Source organism: Amblyomma americanum, chromosome 9 (assembly GCF_052857255.1).
Source record: "Amblyomma americanum isolate KBUSLIRL-KWMA chromosome 9, ASM5285725v1, whole genome shotgun sequence".
Classification (NCBI taxonomy): domain Eukaryota; kingdom Metazoa; phylum Arthropoda; class Arachnida; order Ixodida; family Ixodidae; genus Amblyomma; species Amblyomma americanum.
Window position 1 is genome coordinate 111,362,987 of NC_135505.1, and position 22,351 is coordinate 111,385,337.

Here is a 22,351-nt window from a genome sequence, read left to right on the forward strand (position 1 = left end):
AAAAACTGAATGCAAACAGCGCATCTACTTTAAAATCAGGCATACAGCTCTGTACTCGTGTTCAATAAGAAAAACCACAAAACAAGCATCAAAAGCACATGATGGATGATAAGGCGCGTGTGAACAGTGGGAACACCGTCCTACGCATTCTGGTAAACATTTGGTTTGCAGCTGCTTCGAAAGGGGTTGACGTCATTAGAAGACCTCGTCTGAAGTGCAAACCGCATGATGTATGCAGACCAAGTCGACTGCAGTGGTGTGTGTGCCGTGAATAAAAGAGACGGAGTCGTAATTTTCATGGCATGCATCTCACCGAATACACCCAAAGCTGGCATTGAGTGCTTCATGCGCAATAGCGATGGATAACACCATTGTCGGGGAAATTAAGGTGGATATACCAAAACCGTAAAACAAGTTGTTCATCCAATTCATCATGTAAGAGTTCGTACTCTCGTGTTTCACTAATGCAACTCAACCAACATTTATGGTGGTTGGTTGAGTTGAACTTTAGCAAAGAGTATCTCTACAGTCAGAACTGAAAATCTCAGCGTATATCATACTGATCATGAAGCAGTCGTGAATGTCATTGTGAAGTAATAAAGGGTAACATAAGTAAATTTCACTTGTCTCTGGCTTCACTCTTTGTAGAGCCACGTGTGTGATTTTTCAAGTGACATCGCAATGAGTAATTGGGTGTCGTTTACAGCTACGCTGTCCAACCACCTTCACAGTGCAGATAGGAGCCTCAAGTTTGTTTGTTTTTTCGCACGTTGCGAAGGCCTCAGTGTCCCCGCGTCACCTGTGCTCCTTGCAAGCAGATTCTGCCGAATTTATCGTCAGTAGTAGCGAGTTTTCACCGGGGCTCCACTGAAGGTTCGCGGGTTATGACGCACCGCACAGGATAACACGCATACACGACCCTTATTCTGAGAAATGACCAGGGTGTTTGCACCATACTTAATTCCCTTATTCCGTTATATTGCGCGCTCTTCGCTTATGCATGTCCGCAGTTGTCCAAGGAGGCGGGTAGCCAGTCGCCACAACACTTGTAAGTGCAGCGCGACTGTCAGTGAAGATAACCGACGCCGTTGGGGCATACATGACGTCAGCCAGCAGTCACCGAAACTAAGGAGCACAGGGCATGTATTATTTCCAATCTGCGGTGTTAATTAATCGGATTAATGTGTAATTATTTCATCGCCTCAATATAAAAATAAGAAAAGCCAATGAGATGCGAACCCACGACCTCCGAATCTCGCGCCGACGCTCCTACGGCGGGTGTCTGCACCGCAGCCTCATTCGCCACTCTCGCATCTCTCCCTGCCGCGTACAAACTCGTCGCTCCCCATCCTATGCCTCGTTTCCTGAAATTTTCATCTCCTTCGAGACCCAGGGAAAAAAAAAATATTGTTCTTCCATCCCCAACAACTCAGCCTTTGACACGCTCTGCACGGGTGCAGCATGGGTTCTGCTTCAATTTAGCATGCAAACTGAGAAGGACCAGGGGCAAGGGCACTGTCCGGTGAACGCTATTACAATCCAGGAGGACCACTTTCTGTGGCTGTGCCACCGAGGTTAGGGAGAAAAAGGTAAGGAGATCGGCCATGGTTCCTGCACCGTCGGGAGCACCCTGTCCACCCCGCATTGCCCCTCTAGCATCCGCACATCAAGCCTGTACTATGAACAACCCACTCCCCCGCGGCAAGGGTACAAAGGCCCGTTCCCTTCCTTCTCGTGCCTAGCCTAAGCTCCGGAGGCACAGAAAGTACAACAGTCACTGAAACCATATATATATATATATATATATATATATATATATATATATATATATATATATATATATATATATATATATATATATATATATATATATATATATATATCAAAAGTGATTTCTGGCAGCTGATATGGTCAATATAATATATCACCAAAAATTGAAGAAACATAACAGGATTTTATTCACGACGTTTCGGCTGGAGGACCAGCCTTTTTCGAGTGGCTGGTCCTCCAGCCGAAACGTCGTGAATAAAATCCTGTTATGTTTCTTCAATTTTTAGTGATTTTATATGATATATATAGGGTGCTGTTGCGTACCACGAAGCAGCCAGAAGAGCCCTGATGCCTTGACAATAACGGGTTGACTGAGCTGCTAGATATTCGCCTGAGTTGTTTGAACGCGCGAAGTGTGTGGAACAAGCAGGAACGTCTTGAGCATGTTTTACCTTCTTACGATCCTCATGTGGTGCACGTGATTATCTCTGAAACTTGGCTGCAGTCTCATGTGCTTGACAGTTGCATCATTTCCACCTTCTTACATTGGCTACCGCAAGGATCGCTTATCGAGGGGAGGTAGAGTTGCGATTCTGGTTAAATATGGATTATCATCTCATGCGCTGCCTCCCATCGACAGTGAGCATGAAAGTGTGTTGTGTCAAATTGACTTTTGTGGTGATCCTATTGTTATCGTTGGTGTCTACCGAGCGCCTGGAGTTCACCATGACTTTATGTTGAAGCTGTATGTTCAGCTAGGTAAATACCGAAGGCACATGATTATAGCAGGCGATTTTAATCTTCTAAATGTCGACTGGGAATCGCTGACTGCTGGCACTCTTCTGGACATGCTGTTAGCTTATAATCTTAAGCAGGTGGTTCTACTCCCCAGTGTAACTGAATCAACAGCTTCAGTGTTAGGCCTAATCCTTTGTCCAAATGGCATAACAAACGGTACTACTGAAGTGCATGATGGAATATCGGACCATAAGTTGGTATTTTTTGTTGCTCACTTCCATGTCGATCCTTGAAAATTGCTTCCAGGATCGTGGAATGCTTTGTTGCGTTCGCACTACCACGTGATATGGTAAAGTGTAGGTGCGGCATCGCATCAAGGGCAGGTGGTTCTGTATTGTGTCGGGAACATCTTATTAAGTATGTGTAGGTTAGGAAAGGAGTTGGTCTGTAATCTGCGCCAGCCGGTCGCTTCCTCCTTTGTTAGGGCTTTGTGTGGTGGTGGACATCTAATTCTAGCTCCCCTATGCAAGTTCAAGGTCTCTGCGTATCCCCCCTCGCAAGCCTGTAGGCGGAGCTCCGGAGCATTTGACTGCCCTGCTCGGAATGCGTTACCTCGAGCTAGGCTGTCTGCCCATTCGTTCCCCCCTATGCCCGCGTGGCCCTGGATCCAGATTAGGTTATGCCTGGGTTTCTCCTCGGCGGAGGTTACCCCGCTGAGTATTCTAAGGGCTGTTCTGCTGATCCTGCCCCTCAACACGAACACCCGAGTGCGGAGCAATGGGAGAGTCGGCTCACCAGCGGCGAGCTCACTACCCAAAGGGAGTGCAGCACGCGAATGATGCAGCACGACTCAGTGGAGCCTTGGAATAGGGGCCCACCCTTGCTGACGAGAAGCCTCAAGTCGCCAGCGCCATAGAAGACGACGGAGACTTCATAACCGCGAAACCCCTGAAAGATCCAATAAAGTTTTCACTCACTCACTCACTCACTCACTCACCCACTCCAGGATCGTAATTAGGGTAAAAATTTTTGCTTAAACGGATCATCTTAGCATTGTTTCCTATTTAGAAGATTCACTACAATCATTCCATAGTGGTGATGTTAATACACTTTGGGTAAGGTTTACGACTGTCTGCCGCTTCTGCCTGCACAACTTTGTTCCAGATAGAAAAAAGAAGGTAGATAAGAGAAGTTCCTGGATAACTAGAGAGATAATTCACGTTAAACGCAAGCTGAAACGATATCGCAGACAAAAAAGCGCTGCCATTTCTATCATTAGCAGCCTAAAAGCTACACTTGCGTCACAGATAAAAGAATCTAGACAGCGCTACTTTGTTTCCACGCTTGGTCGTTTCGTGGCGGAAAATCCCAGTAAATGTTAGCCATTTCTCTCAAATAAAGGAACTAGAAAACTTGACAAGACAACTGTCAACGACTCTACCGTTAAAGATAAAAAGGAGATAGCCCATGCTTTCAATACTTACTTACAAAGCGTGTTTACCAAATCTAATACCACTTTTAATGATTGCTGTCTGAACAGTCTCAAAAGAAGTGTTAGTATTAACAAAGAAGGAATAGTAGAACTACTCCTGCGGCTAAACCCCAAGAAATCCCCCGGCCACGATAATATTCCCACAACCTCTCTTAAAATGTACGCCGAAATACGTTGTGCGCTCAGGAGGTCACGCGGGACCCACTCAATACGGATTTGCTGCGGGATGCGTGCCGCTAGACGATGGATGTCTTGGCAGATTTCTGGGGTGCTACTGACTCGTCGTAGTAGGCGTGTGACGTGAAGGGCGTCTGTGCGAATGAAAATGCGGGCCGTGGGTAGCATGGGAACGGCGGCCACAGAGCAAAGTGCCTCTTGAACCGCAATCATCGCCGCACAGAAGGAGGAAGGAGGTTCCTAGAGGCGAAACCTTGACGTTTTGTTCAGAGCAGGCTTGCAAGGACAGTAAACTGCCGTTGTTGTTTCGCAGGCCTGGATGCTTGCGTCAACGTACATGACGATGGAGCCATGCGGATGATTGGCGTCTTGCTCTGTAATTCGGTCTCGAAACGACGATGCCGCGCGGGTAGATGATGGGCGACGTAGATCAGTTGGCCTGTTGTCGCTTAGCTGCACAAGACGCCAAGGAGGAAGAACTGGCGGTGGCGGCTGTATAATGGAGTGCGATGAAGCATATGCCCTGAGCGCACACGTTGTGTGTGTAAGGCTTGGCTTTATGGGGCGAGCATCTCGTCGTTGCTGCACCAGCTCATGTAGTGTATTCAACTGCGCATGTTCTTGGAGCGCCACGATCGGGGTAATGCGGGGAAGGCTAGTGGTGACTCTCATTGCCTCTCGATTAACAGCTTCTAGAAGATCCCATTGAGCCCTCGTCAAAAGTTGGAATTGGGCTTGGTAAACGAGGCGCGGTTGCACAACCGCCCGCACCAACTGTCGTGCAGCATGAGAGCGGGCTCCGCCTGTTTTAGGAGCAATGCGTCTAATGTGACAAAACGCCTGAAGTGCTTGCTTTTTAGCCCGAGAAAGCCAAGCAGTACCTGTTCCTGACTCGTGTATTGTCAAGTCCAAGATTTTTACGGTCGAACTTTCTTGAATTGGAGTTCCGAATAGATGGAGACGAATTGGTGTTGCAGAGAGTTTACGGCGCCCCCAGCGGTTGGCGACTGACACGAACGTGGTTTTGCTCACTGAAAGCTGCAGACCAATTGAACAAGCAAAACTCGACGTCATATCTATGGCTGATTGTAGGCCTGCTGCTTGAGTCATCAGGTCGTTGTGAGTGCTCCACACCGTTATGTCAGCAGCATACAATAAGAACTTAATCTCAGAGACATCATGTAAACGCCAAGCAAAGGAGGGTAAAAGAAATATTAAATAATGTTGGCGATAACACCAATCCCTGGGGAACGCCGCGAAGAGGCACAAATGATCCGACGGCCTCACAGCTGAGGCGTATGGCAAAGTGTCGGCCTTCAAGAAAGGATTTAGCAAAATTGCGCACTCTAACGGGGAAATGCAGCATGTCAAGCGATTCCAGGATGGCAGCATGACTGATATTATCGTACGCCTTTTCAACGTCCATGGCCAGTAAAGTACGTACATTGTGGCTGCGAGTTGAGGTCAGAACTGCTGACGCCAAGACAGCCAGTCCATCTTCTGTACCTATGGACGTACGAAAGCCAATTTGGGCGGGATGGTAGAAACCATGGTGCTCAAACCACCACGACAGTCGTGTGACAAGCATTTTTTCGGTAAGATTGCATAATGTTGGCGTAAGCGATATAGGCCGGAAATTTCCGAGGTCTATCGGCGGCTTCCCGGCTTTGGTATGGGGATCACAATAGCCGATTTCCAGGTTTCTGGTACGACGCCTTCTATCCATACGTTGTTAATGGTGGCGAGGAGTTGAGGCAGTACAGCGGAACTTAAGTTCTTGTAAACCTCGTACGAAATGGAGTCCGGACCGGGCGCAGTCTTCCGACGGGCCTCGTCTATTGCAGCAAGCAACTCGGGCATTGAAAATGAGCTTGCAATTCCCTTGGCGTCGGCTGTAGATGGGAGCTTATCGACATATGCTGTAATTGCAGCCAAGGGGGCTCCTATGACCCTTGGAGGCAACACATCATACTTGGGGAAAAACTTCCGCGCTGCCTCTGGCGAAATCATCCGGAGCTAAGTTAGCTGCGAAGCATGCTGTGGCCGCTGCGTCAGGACGATGGGAACCACGTTCCATTGCACGAAACGTTCGCCAGAGAGCAGCATTCGATGACTTTGTCGAGAACTGCTCACACCACGCATGCCACTGCCGTCGCGACAGATCGTGTTCATATCTGCGAGCCTTGGAAGTAAGGTAATTCAGCTTTGTCCGTGCTTGCGCAGAAGTCGGATCTCGTGAAGCTGCCATCTCCGCTTGTCGGCGAGCAGCCCACAGGTTAAGCAGACCCACATCAGGTGTCGGGCGATCCACGTCCGTCCAGGTGACAGCACTAGCCTTATTCAGCGCAGTTTTTATGCAGTCCACAAGTAGTGTAGATGATTGCAGAGAGAGATCTTCGACTGTGGTGCGAAACGCGTCCCAGTTGACCACAGAACACCTACGGCGTAATCGGCGGGCCCTTGATGAATGGAGACCGATGATGATAGGATGGTGCTCACTACCCCAGCAGTCTGGCTCCAGGCGCCACGATGGAGTCCCGGGTCCTGACCACCACGTAAGGTCCGGAGCATATGTCGGACTGCGAGCATGGCGCACAGTCCGCATTTCTGAATCTGGATGGTTGAGTAAAACAAACATCGCATCCGCGAATGCGTCCCGCACACGCCTACCACGGGGGCTTGAAGTGGGGTACCCCCAGTCCGGATGAGGGGCGTTAAAGCCACCACCGACTACAATAGGCCACCCTGGGTGCTGTCGTCGTGGTTAGTAACCACCCCAGATTAATGCGGGAGGGAGCTCCACCGGCGGGTCTTACATATTATGACACGACCACAACAGTTGCCTTGGGAAGCTTCATAGCCAGTGCGACTACCTCTTGATATGAGGTGCACCAGTTTTCTAGAGAGAGGCGAACTTGAGGAAAAAGCGCATCAACGTACACCGTTGCCTTTCCCGGAGGGGAATCAGTATGCACACGACGGTCGTTCATGGAAGGAGACATGTATCCATTAAAGCCCGGAATGGATGGCAACGCATTGGTCTACTGCAGTAGCAGGGCCCACACCTGGAGCTTGTTCATGCGAAGTCGAGACTTGAGCTCTCCCAGCTTTGTGGAGATGCCTCTGCAGTTCCATTGGAGCACACCAGAACTACGTGTACTCGCCATTTTCGATTAGGCTTCCAAGCGTTGTAACAGAACTGATGTCAGGTTAGATAACCGGCTTACCATAAATCGGAGGAGGGATGTTGTTGAGTTATCCTGCAGTGCTGCAGAAGACCTGGTAGAGTCGGCGAAAAACGCATTAGGTCTGGGCGTAATCGAAGGCGCTGCAGCGTTGATTGGTGTGGAGTGGGATTCCGCTGGTTGTCTACGGCGAGCAAGCAGTTCACGGCGTTGCCGTAGCTTAGAGACCTCGGCTAAAAGGCGTGCAATTTGGTCGTCAACTGCTGCCATGTCCTCACGCAGAGGTTCCAGTATGCTGTGCTTTTGTGTGGCTTGAAAGCGACGGCGATCCTTGCGCACTTTATCACTGTACGACTGCTGGGCAGGGGCTGCAGGTGGATTGGGCTCAGAGAGCTCCGGCCAGTCGTCTTCATCCCACTGAAGAGCCGCAAACCTGTTGTATGTCTGTATCGGGGCTCTGTTTTCATTCGGAGGCACTTGCTTGCGGATCCCACGCCGAACCTTCTCAGTTGCTTTCTGTTTTGTTGGGCAAGTTGGAGAGGTGATCTCGTGGTCATCAGTCTTGCAAAAGTCCGCACCTGTAAGACTGTGTGCCTTGTGGCCGAGCCTCATCTTGCGTTGCAAAAGGGCATGATCGGCGCATGTGGCCAGGTCTGAAACAGCTGTAGCAATAGACAGCACTCGGTTTGTAAGGGCGAGGCCGCAGAATACAGCCATAGTAGTAAAGTCGTTCTGGGAGAGTTGGTGGGCCTTGTAGTGTGACGACACACGAGCGCCCCTTTCCCATATACCGCGCTTAGATGACACGGTGGGTTGGACAGTACAACTCATGCTGGAGGGTCGTCTGGTCTTCGGCAACGTCGACGTTGTAAACAACACAGCGTTGTAGGTACGAACCTTCTACTACGTACACCTGGACCGGCACCGAGATCTCGCTTGTAATCGATATGCACTTGAGCGCTTGCAGACGCTCGACAGCAGCCAAAGTCGGGAGCCACACAGCGATGGTATTAGGTTTCGTCCTAGACGTGAAGCCACGAAAACCTTTGGTCCCAAGGTACTCCTCCAGGTTCGCCTGAAGAATCCTGTTGGGAATGTCTGTCAGGCTTTTGGCTGCCAGAGCTTTAATGGCCACTTTATACGATACCGATCCCGATGTCGGCACAGCCACCTGGTTGGCATACGCTGGGCAGGAACGCTTTCCTTGTGAGCTGCAGTTTGCAGAAGACGAGTCCTGTGCAGTGTCCTCTGATGGGCGTTTTTGAGAACTTCAGTAAGCCGGTGGCACGGATGGAGGTGCTGAAGACAGGTCCATTGGAGAGCTCTCCTCCTCACGCTGCACGGTTGAAGCCCCATCCAGCAGTGGAGGCTGGGCAGCCATTGCAGAGTCCCGCCCAGAGGGCAGATCGCTCACGGGCTGGGGTGCATTTGGAGAAGGCAGGATGTGCGCTGCCGCTGATGGACCGGGAGCAGGGACCGACGCCGGCGAAGGCACCTCTGCCAGCGCGTCACCGGTGGCTCTAGGCCTAGCTCGGAGCCCAGTCCAGCTGCCGGGATGACTGAAGGACATTTGCTTACTGCCACCCAGTCAGACGGCGCATGAGCTTCAAAGCCGCGCAGATTCTGCGACCCGCCTTTCGACCCCAACCTCGCCTTTGCCTCGAGTCCTCACTCTGGATGACACCACCCTCCTCTTAACAAGAAAGGAACACCTCCCGCGCCGCACACGTTCTCTAATCCCTCAATGTGCGGTAACCCTCCACCGTGGTCTAACCCGCGCAGAGGAGGTTGCGCTTCGTAGGATACGGGTCGGGGTTGCCCTAACTCTAGCTGTGACACGCAAGTGGCCGCATTTGCAAAGATTTATATCCCCGCCCCGGGTGTCCAGTCTGCAAGAACAGAGACTGTGAGGCGGATATCCACCACCTGTTGTGGGTTTGCCCGGCGCTGAAGCCGACGAGAATTCGGCACCTGGCGGCAGTGGGTCTCTCACCGGACAATCCGGATTCCTATATTGCCTGTACACAGGGTCCATATCATCGTTCGCTTCTTGATTTCATCAGATCAGCCAACCTTTTTTCATTTATTTAAGCATCTTACTCATCTCTAATTTCATAGTTTTTATGCCCTGAGGCAATAAACAGCTTCAAAAAAAACTTGCCAAAGTGCTTCATTGTGGTGGCCTGGTCGACATGATTTTTTATAGATTATTCCAAAGCCTTTGATGGAGTCCTTCATCATAAACTAGTAACAAAAATGAAATTAATAGGCATTCCGGATCAAATAATCAATTGGGTCACGTCATATTTATCAAAACGAAAGCAGTTTGTCAAAATCAATGGAGCCACCACTCGATTCTTAGAGCTTTACTTAGGGATCGGTTTTGGGTCCAGTACTCCAATATCTATATAAACAACCTCACAGAAGCTCTCGAACCCTCTGTGTCCGTAAACGTGTTTGCGTATGATTGTATTATATTTAATACTATCAGATCTGTGTCTGACCAGCTTAATTTGAACGCAAATCTACAATTATTAGCAAAATGGTGCAACAAGTGGGAAATGGTTATTAACTTTGACAAATGTTTATCTCTGCATTAGTAAAAACACTACGCAACCTAATTTTACATACAACATAAATAACAATGCCATCAGAGATGTAAAAGAATGTAAGTATCCAAGTGTCACAATAACGTCACGGCTCAAATAAGTGCCCTAAGACTGAAGGCATATAAATCAATTGTAAGGCCAATTCTCGAATATGCATGCATCGTAACGGACCTCAACTCTACAGATGACACCCGAAAACTAGACAAAATGAAACGTCTTGCGGCTCGCTTTATTTTCAACCGTTACAGGCGCCTACACTCTCCTTCCGCCATGCTGAAACTTGCAGGTAGAAGAAAAAATGCCCGTCTCAATTTCCTTCATTCATCATACTTCTCGACTTGGTATTCGACTCAAAAGTCACATCGCTAGTGATTCTAGGCGAGCCTCGCGCCACAAGCATACCCTTAGCCTGGAACCTATTTTTGCACGCACAAATACATACGTTTTTTTTTTTTTTTCCTAGAACACTTTCTGAATGGAATGCTCTACTGCAGAACTCTCCGTTGTTTTCTAATCATTCTTGACATCTTCACAGCTGGCTTAGTAGCTGCGCTGTAGCCGCATTTTCAATTGTGTTTTTGGCATCTATATTGTTCGGTACTATTGTATTTGCTTTGCTTTTCCCCTGTATGTATTTCCCTCTCCTGATTGGACACAGAGCATGTCCGCAGTATTCAATAAATAAAATAAATAAATACTGTTAGTACGTGTCTCGTTCATGGCCTGCTCGGCTTCTTTCTCCTGCCTATGCTATACGCTCGCCTTCTCTTGGAATCCACTCTGTTACCGTGATTCTCGCCTTCGCATTACATGCCCTTACGTTAAAGCATCCAACGCATAATCAAATAGAAACCCGAAGCGCAAGGCGTCTATAGTTCCTTTCCCTTATCGCATACCTCTCTTCGAAGCACCTCCTCTGCGGGACATTCCCTCCTCTCGACGTCCTCGTCCTGGAAGTCGCAGCCGTCGAGGGGGCAGATGCGAGAGCCTTCCTGCGCGCACTGCCCGTAGCAGGACTCGCACAGCACGTGCATGCATGGAAGGAACGCCGTCTTCTTGCGCACCAGACCACAGGCGCCGCATACCCTGTGCTGAGGAATAGGCTTGGCGAAGAGTAGGGGCCGCCAGTCCAATTCAGGGGAAAACCCCACAAGCGTGTACAGCATGCTTCCAGGAGGCGTATCGCTCAACACGTCCGTCTGCTCCGCTTGGAACTGAAATGCCTGCCTAATGCACCCCGCAAAAGTACGCTCTTATCTCTGCTTCCAACCTTGTCTATCGGTGCGATTCTAGACTCTGACCTCGGCTGCCTCTTGGCGATAACACGGCTCAGTCATTACCCCTTGAACAGCTTTCAGGCCTGCGCGTCACGTGACGCGACGTCACCGACGTCACTGCGTGCCGGCTGAGGGCCGCGAGCGATTGCCGCGCGCTCGCCTCGCGGGAACTGATGTCACAGACAACCTCGTCAACCGCCAGGTCCGCGCGATTTATCAGGGCAAAGACAAATAATTAAGATTACGGACAGAATTATACATATTTATTTATCACAGCAGACTCTGTCTGTATGCATATTTACAGATATTTACGACTACACATCGTTCGCGGCCAAAATACATGACAGACAGAACACGATATTGCGCTGTAATGTAGACGGATGTTGCCTTTTATACTGCGTGCTATAAAATCGTAAACAACTGACAGCCTAAACAAGTTGTTGCACCGGTAAGAGATACACACAGTTACAATACCAATCTGTATATTAAAGTGGGCCCTGTGGCACGGTACGAGTTTCAGATGAATGGGAAGAAGCAGAACATAGCACATTGCAATGCCAAGAGGTAGAAAACGAAAACCATACTCGCATCTTAACTGTAGGTTAGAAGAAAATATTATTACATCCATTTTTCAGAGTAGGTGGCCGCCCTTCAATGGCATAAAACACGGCATATTACTTCGTAGAGTCGAAGACATGCAAAGAATCTACAGTACATTAAACTCACTTGTGACTAAACTGTGGACTAGGTTATAATAAATAAGTGACACAAAGAACCACTTATTTCACTGCTGCAAGTACAGGAATGCACAAGGAATCCACTGCACAAACTGCATTGCACAATAATATAGGCACTAATACAATAATACATAATAGACACTGCAACAATAGTACAATAATAGACACTGCACAAGAAGAGCACATAGAGATAAAAGGCGTGACAAATAAGTCATTCACCTACCACAACAGGCACTGTCTGAGGTTCAGCTTAGTAAAAATACAACAACCTTGCACTTAATTGCCACAATACTTTAAAATTTCAGATTAAAAACAAAGAACTGTCATTTAAACTCTGGGCTAGAAAGCATGCATGACGCAAACAAAAGAAGGCTCATTGCACTACAACAGGCAGAAGTTCGCCAAAGAAATCACATGAGGAAACTGCAATAAAATACCTGAAGTGCAATTTAAAGTAATGAAATGTGTGGTGTACAAGTTATGGAAAATTACTCTTCAAGAAAGATTTGGGCTTTTCTGTTTTTTGCCTTCTGTTCTTTTATAATATGAAGTTGATCATTCCTTCGTTTGAATAAGTCGTTAAGCATTACGTTTGCTGCACAGTTTGCAACAAGTGTGACAAGGAGCTCGTAGGCATGCCCATTTTCACATGCATCTATGTCCTCAAGCCTCGGTAGAGAGTTAAGCGTCAGCCGCCGAAGGACATTCCTTTGATTGGGCCCATGGAGAAATTTTGTGCAGGCATTTTGTGTCACAAGCTTTGTAACTACAACCTCTGTGTACATGACTATTGTAATCACAAGGGCAGAGGGAAACTTGAGTCCACCTCGGTCCAGTTGTGCGATTAAGGAATGAGTGTCTTCTTCGATTTCCGTCTCACTTCCGGTAACAACCAGGTGGCCTCGGCAACTTTCACACTTTAAAACTTTCATTGTAGCATGCGCACAATACCCGCCAACATAACCAATAACTGGCATTTGTTCTCTGAGTGCATCAAGGTCAGCGTCTACAACTTGAACACTAAAGGAGGTTCCTACATCTCTGACACTGTTTGTCTCTTCGATGTTTCTGAAGTCATCAGTGCTCATCTTTGGCAGGGAATTTTGAAGGGGAATCCTGCCCTCTGTCTCACAAAGCTGTCGAACAGATATGTGGTACTGCCCACCAGCCATTTGCCGGTACTGTCCAAAACGACTCTCGAGAGGATCCGTTTGAACTTTCCCTAGTAGGACGTACTTAAAATGAAGTTCACTTATGCAGTACTTTGCCAATGCCAGTAATGATTGAGCAGATAGTCTTAGGGCACTCAATGTGTCCTGGGTAAGGACCCCAGTGTCATGACCATAAAATTCCGAGACATCAAGCCAGGTAATGAAACCATTCAGAAAAGCTACTTTTGGGTCATCTGTACTGCAAGACATGGGTTCTTCGTAAACAGTACGATGATGGAAGCCTTTATTTGCCGTTTTTACGCTGACAATACTCCACCAGCGAAGAATGATTTTGATGAAATCTGCTGTTGCTGCCGCATGTTGAAAATCAGCTTCACCACTACGAGCAGCCAGGGCAGTGGCAACGTGCGGATTAAAAACCTGCAGTACCAGCTTCACATTTTGCCGTTCCAAGTTGCTCGGAATACGGCAGGCACCGATCCACGGCGCAACCGCGGTACTGGCAATCGAACTGTAAGAACATTTCCTGTTCTTGGATCCGTGTGCGATGTCGTCGTCTCGATGCATGAAGCGTCGAAATGATCGGCGCAAACCTGCACAAACGTACAAACGTTTCGTAAACATCTCCGAATCCACTTATTAAAAGAGCCTATGATGCTAGCCCCTTGGTCTATAAGCGTGTTTGCAGCAATGAAATGTGGCCACAATCAAGCTATCTGGGCTTCGGAAGTATCACAGTAAACGTGCTGATTAAGTAAAAGCAACCAGGAGCACATAACTGTACCATAAACATTACTTACCGTAGTGTACGAAGTGGGCACGAAGTCCTTCCTTGGAATGGCGCGTAACCACTTCTTGAAAGTGTCGTCGTCTTTTGGGAAAGAAAACACTTGTATCTTCCTGCCTGTATCGTAATTGCCGGTGCACCCCGGCACACAACACTTGTTCGGCATTTTCGTATCCACTGCACATCGCACACGGAAACAAAATTGCCGCAAAACAACGACGAGAGACGACAAACGCGACCACGCCGCTGCAACCAACCGACCAGCGCGGCGCAGGGAGCGTGAAAGAAAGAACAGCAGGGCATGTCGCTGGCGATGCGGCTTCTGCAAGTGTCAGCCTGCCGGATGTGACGTCAAAATTTTGGGTGCAGGCCTGAAAGCTGTTCAGGGGGGGTCAGGGGGCAATGTCACAGCCCACTGTCCAACATGGCAGCGCCCTTTGACCTTTTCCTTTAGTGAGACAGCACTACATGGGTCGCTAGCGAGAAAGAAGGCCCGTGTCGGGATGAAGCCTGAGGAGCGGTGAGCACAGGCACGCGCACGGCGTGTTCCCTGTTGTTGTGAGCGCCTCTTTCACCCCAGCCGCCTGATCCTATAATTGCGAGGGGCGACGTAGGGGTAGCTGAGAGAGGGGTCGATTGTTTTGTGTGAACTTGTTGGTCTTGTCCCCGTCGTCTTCATATTCTGCCACGGAATGCGCTTCTGTACCCACGCGTTGAAGACACAAAGTTTCATCTTTCCTTTCCTGCCAATGAGGCACGCCACAAGAGATTTGACACCGTTCGCAAGTTCTCTTTGGCGGATTGCTCCGGCGTTTGCTTGCGTTGGTGAAACACCAAAGTAAAAGCCGGCAACAACAGCACCAGTCGCGTAGCCAGAAATTTTGATCGGGTGAGGGGGGGGGGGGGGCTCATATGTTGCAGCGCGGCCTCCTCATAGAGTTTGTGCAAGGATCAAACGCAATAATAATATAGCTGCATTGCCATTGACAATGCCATTGTGTATTAGATAACGCTACGCACTGTCTAGACAAGTGAAATATGTTAAAATAAAATAATGTATTCGTATGTCTTAAAAATCGTGGCAGACGTGATTACAAAACATAAAACTGAGCAGGGGGCAAGACACAGGAGAGAAGCAAACGGGACGAGCTCTTCCTGTTTGCTTCTCTTCTGTGCCTTGTACCCTGCTCAGTTTTATGTCTTGTAATCCTGTCATACCAACTATCCCCTTATCGTTCACTCGTGGCAGACATAACTGATACCAATGCTTCCATGTTTTTGCGTATTTAATAAGTAAAGAAAATATCACACGAAGTCTAGAACTATATCGGTTCGGAACCAGCAAAGCATTGCATGCCGCTGACATGAAAAACGTAAAGGCCATGAAATTAGCAAGTAGAGGACAAATATTTTAATGAATGCTTGTCGTTCAAGAACCTTTACATTTTTGTACATATCCAAAGGCCAGAGAAAAATCTCAATGACGCTGTCCTTCGTTCCAGTGCACTGCGCAGCAGCAGCTGTCACCAGTCATGTATTGCGAGTAATTTGCACCGAAATTTTAGTCGCAACAGCGAGCCATCGGCAGGCCCTTGAAAGTTTGTGCCAGGATGGGGCCCCTTGCGTTACATGACTCCAGGTGCATGGGCGTTGCCACGAAATCTAACCCGAGTTAGCAATGTTCGCGCCAAAATGTCTTTTTTAGTCTGAAAAAGACGCTGTAGGTAACAAAATCCAGAATTACTTCCGGCGCCGGTGGCTGTTTTGGTCAGCGGTGTCGAAAAAATTTCGCGGGGAACTGAAGCCCCATAAGCCCCCCCCCCCCCCAACCCCCTCCCCTCTGGCTACACCCCTGAACAGCACGAGTCGACAGACCCTGCAATCATATAAGCAGTGGTTGCATGAATGCGATAGAAGTCGACTCAGTTCCACTTTTTGAGGGAAAGAGCAAAAATGTCGAGGAAGAGAGTTGAAGATGAGTCACGCTTTTCTTTTCTCAAAATCTGCACTTTCCCTCAAAAGCGGGACTGGAGTCGACTCCTGTCGCATTCATGTAAACGCGGATATAGCCAAGGGACCATTTGCAGGAATCTGTACCTCAACTTCTCTGCAAGGATTGTTTTCCAAACAGAAAGTCTCGTTCCCAGACAACACTCTCGCATTCTTTGTGGAAACGAAAAGAGTCAAGTTCTCCCTTCGGAGTAAGCTCAGGAATGTCGCTAGTTTGCTTCAAGATGGCCCCGAGAGAGTATTTGAAAGAGTACAATGGTACAGCATAGGAAAGGGTATTGCAGTCAACCTTCTGTAGCACTGCAGTAGAGGCTAGGCAGGAAAAAGAAGCAGATGGGCCTTTGTTCCTGCGCTGGCAGTAGTGAGCTACCTCATACTAAACTTTCTAAGAATTTCCTGCTGAGCAACACACTCACTCCTAACTTCCTTCCTTCAACCCCCACCCGCACCTTTACCAGGAACCAGGAACAACGACAAAGGACGGCATCCCTCCTGCTCCTGTCTATGGGCTCCGTGCGCTGGTATGGTGGCGCCAGCAGCGACCACATCGCCAGCGCCGCCTCGTGGCACTCGCCGCGTTAACCGGACGCTCAGTCACGGCCGGTCTCTCGAAGGGAGAGCGCGCGCGCCCCGCTCGAGACTGGCCGTGGTGGCATTGCGCCGCATAGCAGACGCGCACTGACCGCGATGCCATTCTAATCCAACGCCTTCTTCTCTGCGGATTTCAACGCATTAAAAGCCTTGATGCCACCACTGCTGCATTTAGTTTCAATTGCTTTCAGGTTGGGCTGATCACCGATTCCGAGCAACCATGACTGTGTTGCAGTCTCGACGGCACTGCAATATCTGGCAGCGCAGTTGAGCTTATTGAGATTAAGTACCTTTACAGTTTGAGAAGCAAGGCTCTGACCCAAATAATGAAATCAGCTATGTAATTTACATCCACTGTGACATCGACTATGTGAATAGTCGGCTAGAAATGCGAAAAACGCAAACTTACTGCACATATATATCAGATGATAGTGCTCTACATCCTTCAGGATCAACACTTCTTTACTTTGTGTATTCCTCTCAGAGAAGCATAGCTCTAAGCATACAAAAAGACGTTGGGTTTCTTGCTAAGTATCTTCCACTGTCACTTTCATTTCAGGAATTTCATGAAGACACCAACTACATGAATTATTTTGGTCGTATTTCTCTTCTGGTAAATACTTAACTATCGAAAGGCCGCCGCGGTGGCTCAGTGGTTATGGTGCTCAGCTGCTGACCCAAATGACTCGTGCTCGATCCTGGTTGCGGCGGTCTCATTTCGGTGAAGGCAAAATTCTAGAGGCCCGCGTACTGCGCGATATCAGTGAACGTTAAAGAACTCCAAGTGGTTGCAATTATCTGGAACCTCCTACTATGGCGCCCCTTATAGTCTTCGTTGCATTGGGACGATAAACTTGATTAAAATCAAAAGGTTAATTCCCGAAATTGAGGGTTTAGTGATGTTGTGAAATCCAAGAAATATATATATATATATATATATATATATATATATATATATATATATATATATATATATATATATATATATATATATATAGAGAGAGAGAGAGAGAGAGAGAGAGAGAGAGAGAGAAATTTTAACCACTCTCTATTTTTCTTTTTATTTGTCTAGAACAGGATTTGAGATCTCATGACTGCAATAAATAAATATACAAAATTTTAAACCACTCAAGGAAATAAAATGATGCAAATAAATACACAAAATCTTAGGTGAAACAATGTGAAAAACGACATAAGCACTCTCAGAAGTACGACGTCGCTCCCACTGCATACACACACGCAAGAAAAAAAATTAGAAACAAAATTGACACGCTGAACCTCAGATGAGCATAACAAACGAAGACTTATACCCCGGTCACACGGGCACTCTAAAGGCACTTTGAACTAATGCTCTTTACGCTCCCAAAGGAGCACTACTTCAAGGGAGTTCGTCCGTGCTACACGGTCGCGGAACGACCTTCGCAAGAAGTTTTTAGCGCCCTCATCGGCGAAAAGCGTTATTAAAATTGCAAACCTCACTGTAGATGTAAATACAGAAATGCCGCATTTTTTTTAGTAAATTAGTTTTATAACCGTATTATGTTAAAGCAACGCAATTTTAACTGCAATAATGACATGCTTTTCCAAGTACAGAGCATAACATCACAGTGCTGGCCACACTGAGCCCAACTCGCTCGTATATCTGGAACGAGAGTATGGCGTGGTGAGACTGCCACAAAACAAATGATTTTATATTTTAAAACACCACTAATCTTGTGAAGTGAATTTATAAAATTAAAATTGAACGTTTCTTTTCTCAATTTATTTATGCTGTTAACTCGCTGGGAGAGAGAGTACTCCCTTGAAGCCTCAAAGGACGAACTCGAGCTGCCTTGTTTCGAAGCTCCTTTGAGCTAGGTGTCCTTTGGCGCGTCCGTGTGGCAGCGCGCGTTCGTCCTTAGAGTAATGGAGCATTAGTTCAAAGTACCTTTACTGTGTCCGTGTGACAGGGGTATTAAACTTCAGATGCCAGCTCCAAGAACTTCACCGTAGACCATTTCTTGTGACTGACTGAACGCATTCCTTCGCTCTACATAAAGCAAAGCAGCTCCTACCAATGATGTCACGTTCGAAACACCCCAGTCAATGTGAACCCTTTCCCAGTTCACTCTCATGAATTTAATTCCACAGTGCACTCATTTCCAGCATACCCTCTGTGCATGAGCGAGCATGCACGATGTCCAAGAAAAGCATTCAAATATATTCGGTACTTTGACTGCAGAGTTTTTATAGCTGTTATGACATTGAGTAAACACAGCAGTAGGAAGAGCACCCATAATTATCCAAGTTTGTTTTCGCCTTCTGACGAAACACCTCACCGCTCGCCTCGCTCACTGCAAACTGAAACAGAGAGCTGCGTTGGCTGCGTCCGCCTTTCGCCACCGCTGTTAACCAGGTGGCGCCACTCGCGCGTGCCAAACTGCAGCGCACGGAGCCCGACTATGCTGCAGGCAGAGTGCGACCATCCCGACTTTTGATTCGCTCGAAGAATATGAGTGTGTGTTTTGGGTGTGATACCTTTTGGTTGGAAAACAAGTCTTGCAAAGAATAGACGACTTACAGGTTTTGCGCAAATGGTCAAGCGAAAAGCAGAAGCGGTACACGGCATGTGCCAGACAACAAGTTGGAGCTGCCGAAGAAAGAGTGCAGCGACTGCAAGTGGATGCCCTTATACCAACAAGCAGAAACGAATGACGAAGACTCCTGCAGAGGGCGCTGCCGAAATAAGAGGTCAAGAAACTTCGGACACTGCAGAGCCCTTCGACTGGAAGAGGATTGCTTGGATTGGCGGCTCCACGGAAGCCGACAGCGGGGGAAAGACAGCAGCAGCACGCCGCCACGACAAACATCTTCAAGTGGGATTCCCTGGACAGTCTGTATGGCCATGCGTGTTCTGTGTGTGACCGACTCTGGCACAAGCGTGACCTAACTCCAGTGACTGAGAACATGTTTGGCCTGTTAGAGACAGCCATTCCCGAGGTGAGTTATGTAAATGGTTTTGCTGTGTTCACAGCTTGTAAGGTTCCCTTGAGACAGCAAACGGTTCATTTATAGTCCGTGAGTAGTGGTTATGTACAGTCTTTCCCAAAAGTAACCAGGCTAGACGGTTTGCTTCTCAGTCGTATATTGGAGCTGTAAATCTCTGCATGGTAGGGAGAACCCTAGTCCTCGCCTTCCAAGAACTTTTTGACCGTTAGGGAAGCCGTAAGGGCTCCACTATTCGAATGAGAAGCGAAACATGCAGCCTGGTTACTTTTGGCAGAGGCTGTACATCCTCGCAAACTTACAAATTTCCTTCCGTTAAATCCGGTTGCGGAACGACTGATCTCGCCCCGAATCCTGTCCATGCAAGTTCGCCACCTCTTTTACGAATCTGACCAGAATACGGGATCAAGGGGCCGATTGTTAATGTTCAGGTGGAGGCAGAAACCGTGCTCAAGACGTTGCCGCGTAATATGGAGCTCTTCGTAGCCTGACAGGGTTTCACAGGGGAGGAAAGCTGCTATCGCACATATAATAACGCATTTACAAGGGTTAAATCGTCAGTGATTTTTCTCTAAAGGGCTTAAAAAGCCAGCCTACAACTCGTCCGAATTCACACCCGATGAAAGAACTGAGCAGGTTCCGAAACGTCGCGTTATCTTAATTCGGTTGGTGTTCTTTTCTCATTAATTCAATTCAGTTAGCTTTCTTATTTATATTAATTTATACTGCAGGTCAAAAAGTGGCCCAAGCAGTAGCGGCAATACAGTGCAAGGCGTGGCAATTCAAAAGCCATGATAAAAAATGCAAGAACAGGATGCAGGTAGTAGCAGAGCTATTCAAAACGCGCTTCCTCTTTCGTCAGGGCTGTATGCGGTGGGGGGTATTTAATACCCCTGTCACACGGCCAGTTTCAATCACCCTCGAGTCGAGGGTCTTCGAGATTCTCAATCGCCATCGAACTCGCCGCTGCTACACGGCAAATCTCAATGGCCATTGAAATGGTTCTCGTGTCTTACGCCACGGATGAGTGGCGCCACAATCGCTACTTTGGATTTTGCAAAAATAACAAAAATAGTTGATAAATGTATACTAAATGCTGAAATACAGGCATACGCGAAAGTCGTTAAAAACCCTTTCAGTTGCACGTACGCGACGTACATATGCATACACTGCTGTAGCCACTTTAATACAAGACGAGCCAAAACCAAGCCAGTCCAGCTGCGTCGGAGCTCTGCTTCGTCAAGCTTAAGACCGGGGAAATCGCCATGATATCTGAAAAACAAGAGCTATTTTTCTCTTGAAACTTTATGCGAGAGTAAGAATGGGCAAATCGAAGGCGAATACAACAGCTTAGAACACGATATTGCTTTGAGGAATTAGCGACGAAGCTGTTATCGCTGTGAAGCGGGCGGGCAGGGTGCCGCCATGTTGTCAACGTTAAGTACGCAAGCAACGCAAAGACTGCAACGCAAAATGAATGCGCTTAATGCGCTTAAAACCAGTCTAATATAATTTTAAAATAATTTTACAGGCTGCTTACATTAAATTTTATGCGAATAATGTTTGTTCATGTTTTTTCACCGTGAATGTGTCGTGTACGAAAGTGCGCTTGGCGCCGCTCGGAGCAACACTAGCAACCTTGGGCAGAGCTCGAAGGCCCTCGAAATCTCGATGGAGTTCTGCGCTACTCCGTTGACTCGATAGGCTATTGATCGATCGCCATTGAAACTGCCCGTGTAGCAGCGCTCGATCGCCTTTGAGTCGATCGACTATCGGTTCGAGGGCCCTCGAAATGCCCGTGTGACAGGGGTATAACTCACGTCCCCCTGTGTAGGTTTAGGATGTCTGTATATCCTCCCTCACACGCGCAGACTGCAAACAAACTCCTTCCCAAATTTATACATCCTAAACAAAATGTACCCGACGCAGTACAGAGATACCTGCCCCTGGCGCGGGGCCACACCCACACTCTACCACATTACATGGGAGTGCAAACGCAACCAAACATTCCACCAACACAATAACCCGAGTGCGGAGCAATGGGAGAGTCGGCTCACCAGCTGCGAGCTCACGGCCCAAAGGGCTTTAGTGCAGCACGCAGGTGAGGTAGTTAGGCTCAGTGGAGCCCTGGAATAGGGGCCCAGCCTTGCTTAAGAAGAGGCCTCAAGTCGCCAGCGCAGTGAAGACGGAAGGAGGCCTCGAGACGCCAAGCCCTTGAAAGCACCCAAATAAAGTCTCTCTCTTTCTCTCTCTCTCTCTCAGAACGCGCTACTCAGAAAGCAGCCCTTTCTGGGAAGCTCTCTAAAATAAAATAAAAATATGAACGAGGTGAAGGCCGCACAATGGCAAAGCACTAAGAAAAGGACACGCTGCAGCATGCGTGCAGGGTGACAAGGGACTAAAAAAAAAATCTTGTTTTTGTGTACCGCGAGAACGAAACGAAAGTCATTCCGTATACTATACATCAGCGCGTTGGCTATTCCCGCCTTTTACCCGTCAGTAAGAATGATGGGCCAATGGAATGCCGTTCGCTGAGACGTCACGGCGAACGTCGGCATACCAGCGTATAGAGGATGAGGTGGTTGGCTATGTTGGAAAAAAAAAACGCCGGATGTCCAGACCTGCATGTGAAGACCTTTAAGCCGCGAGGAACATGAGTGCCGGAAAGCGGCGGGCACTCTTGGAAGCGTGCCCGCGCATATTCTATGCAAGTTCGATCCCTCGCGCGAGTGATCCTGTGTAGCTCAGTCGCAATGAAAAGTTCAGTGCTGAAGTCTCACCGCGCGCGCTCACTACTCCGTCTGCACCTGTGGATGTTCTA

At 48.0% G+C, this 22,351-nt stretch overlaps 1 protein-coding gene across 3 annotated transcripts in view; it reads right to left on the reverse strand.

Moving 5' to 3' along the window:
• Nucleotides 1–22,351, reverse strand: part of LOC144104080 (TNF receptor-associated factor 6-like) — a 46,151-nt gene that overhangs the window by 22,663 nt on the left and 1,137 nt on the right. Inside the window, exon 1 of one of the 3 annotated variants that reach the window (XM_077636876.1) lies at nt 10,868–11,248. The exons of 1 other annotated variant lie outside the window; for it this stretch is intronic. In XM_077636876.1, the coding sequence (XP_077493002.1) occupies nt 10,868–11,054 (187 nt within the window). In that variant the 5' untranslated portion in view covers nt 11,055–11,248. Of the gene's footprint in view, nt 1–10,867; nt 11,373–22,351 lie in introns of those variants that run through there. One more of the 3 variants, XM_077636875.1, reaches the window with a different exon arrangement.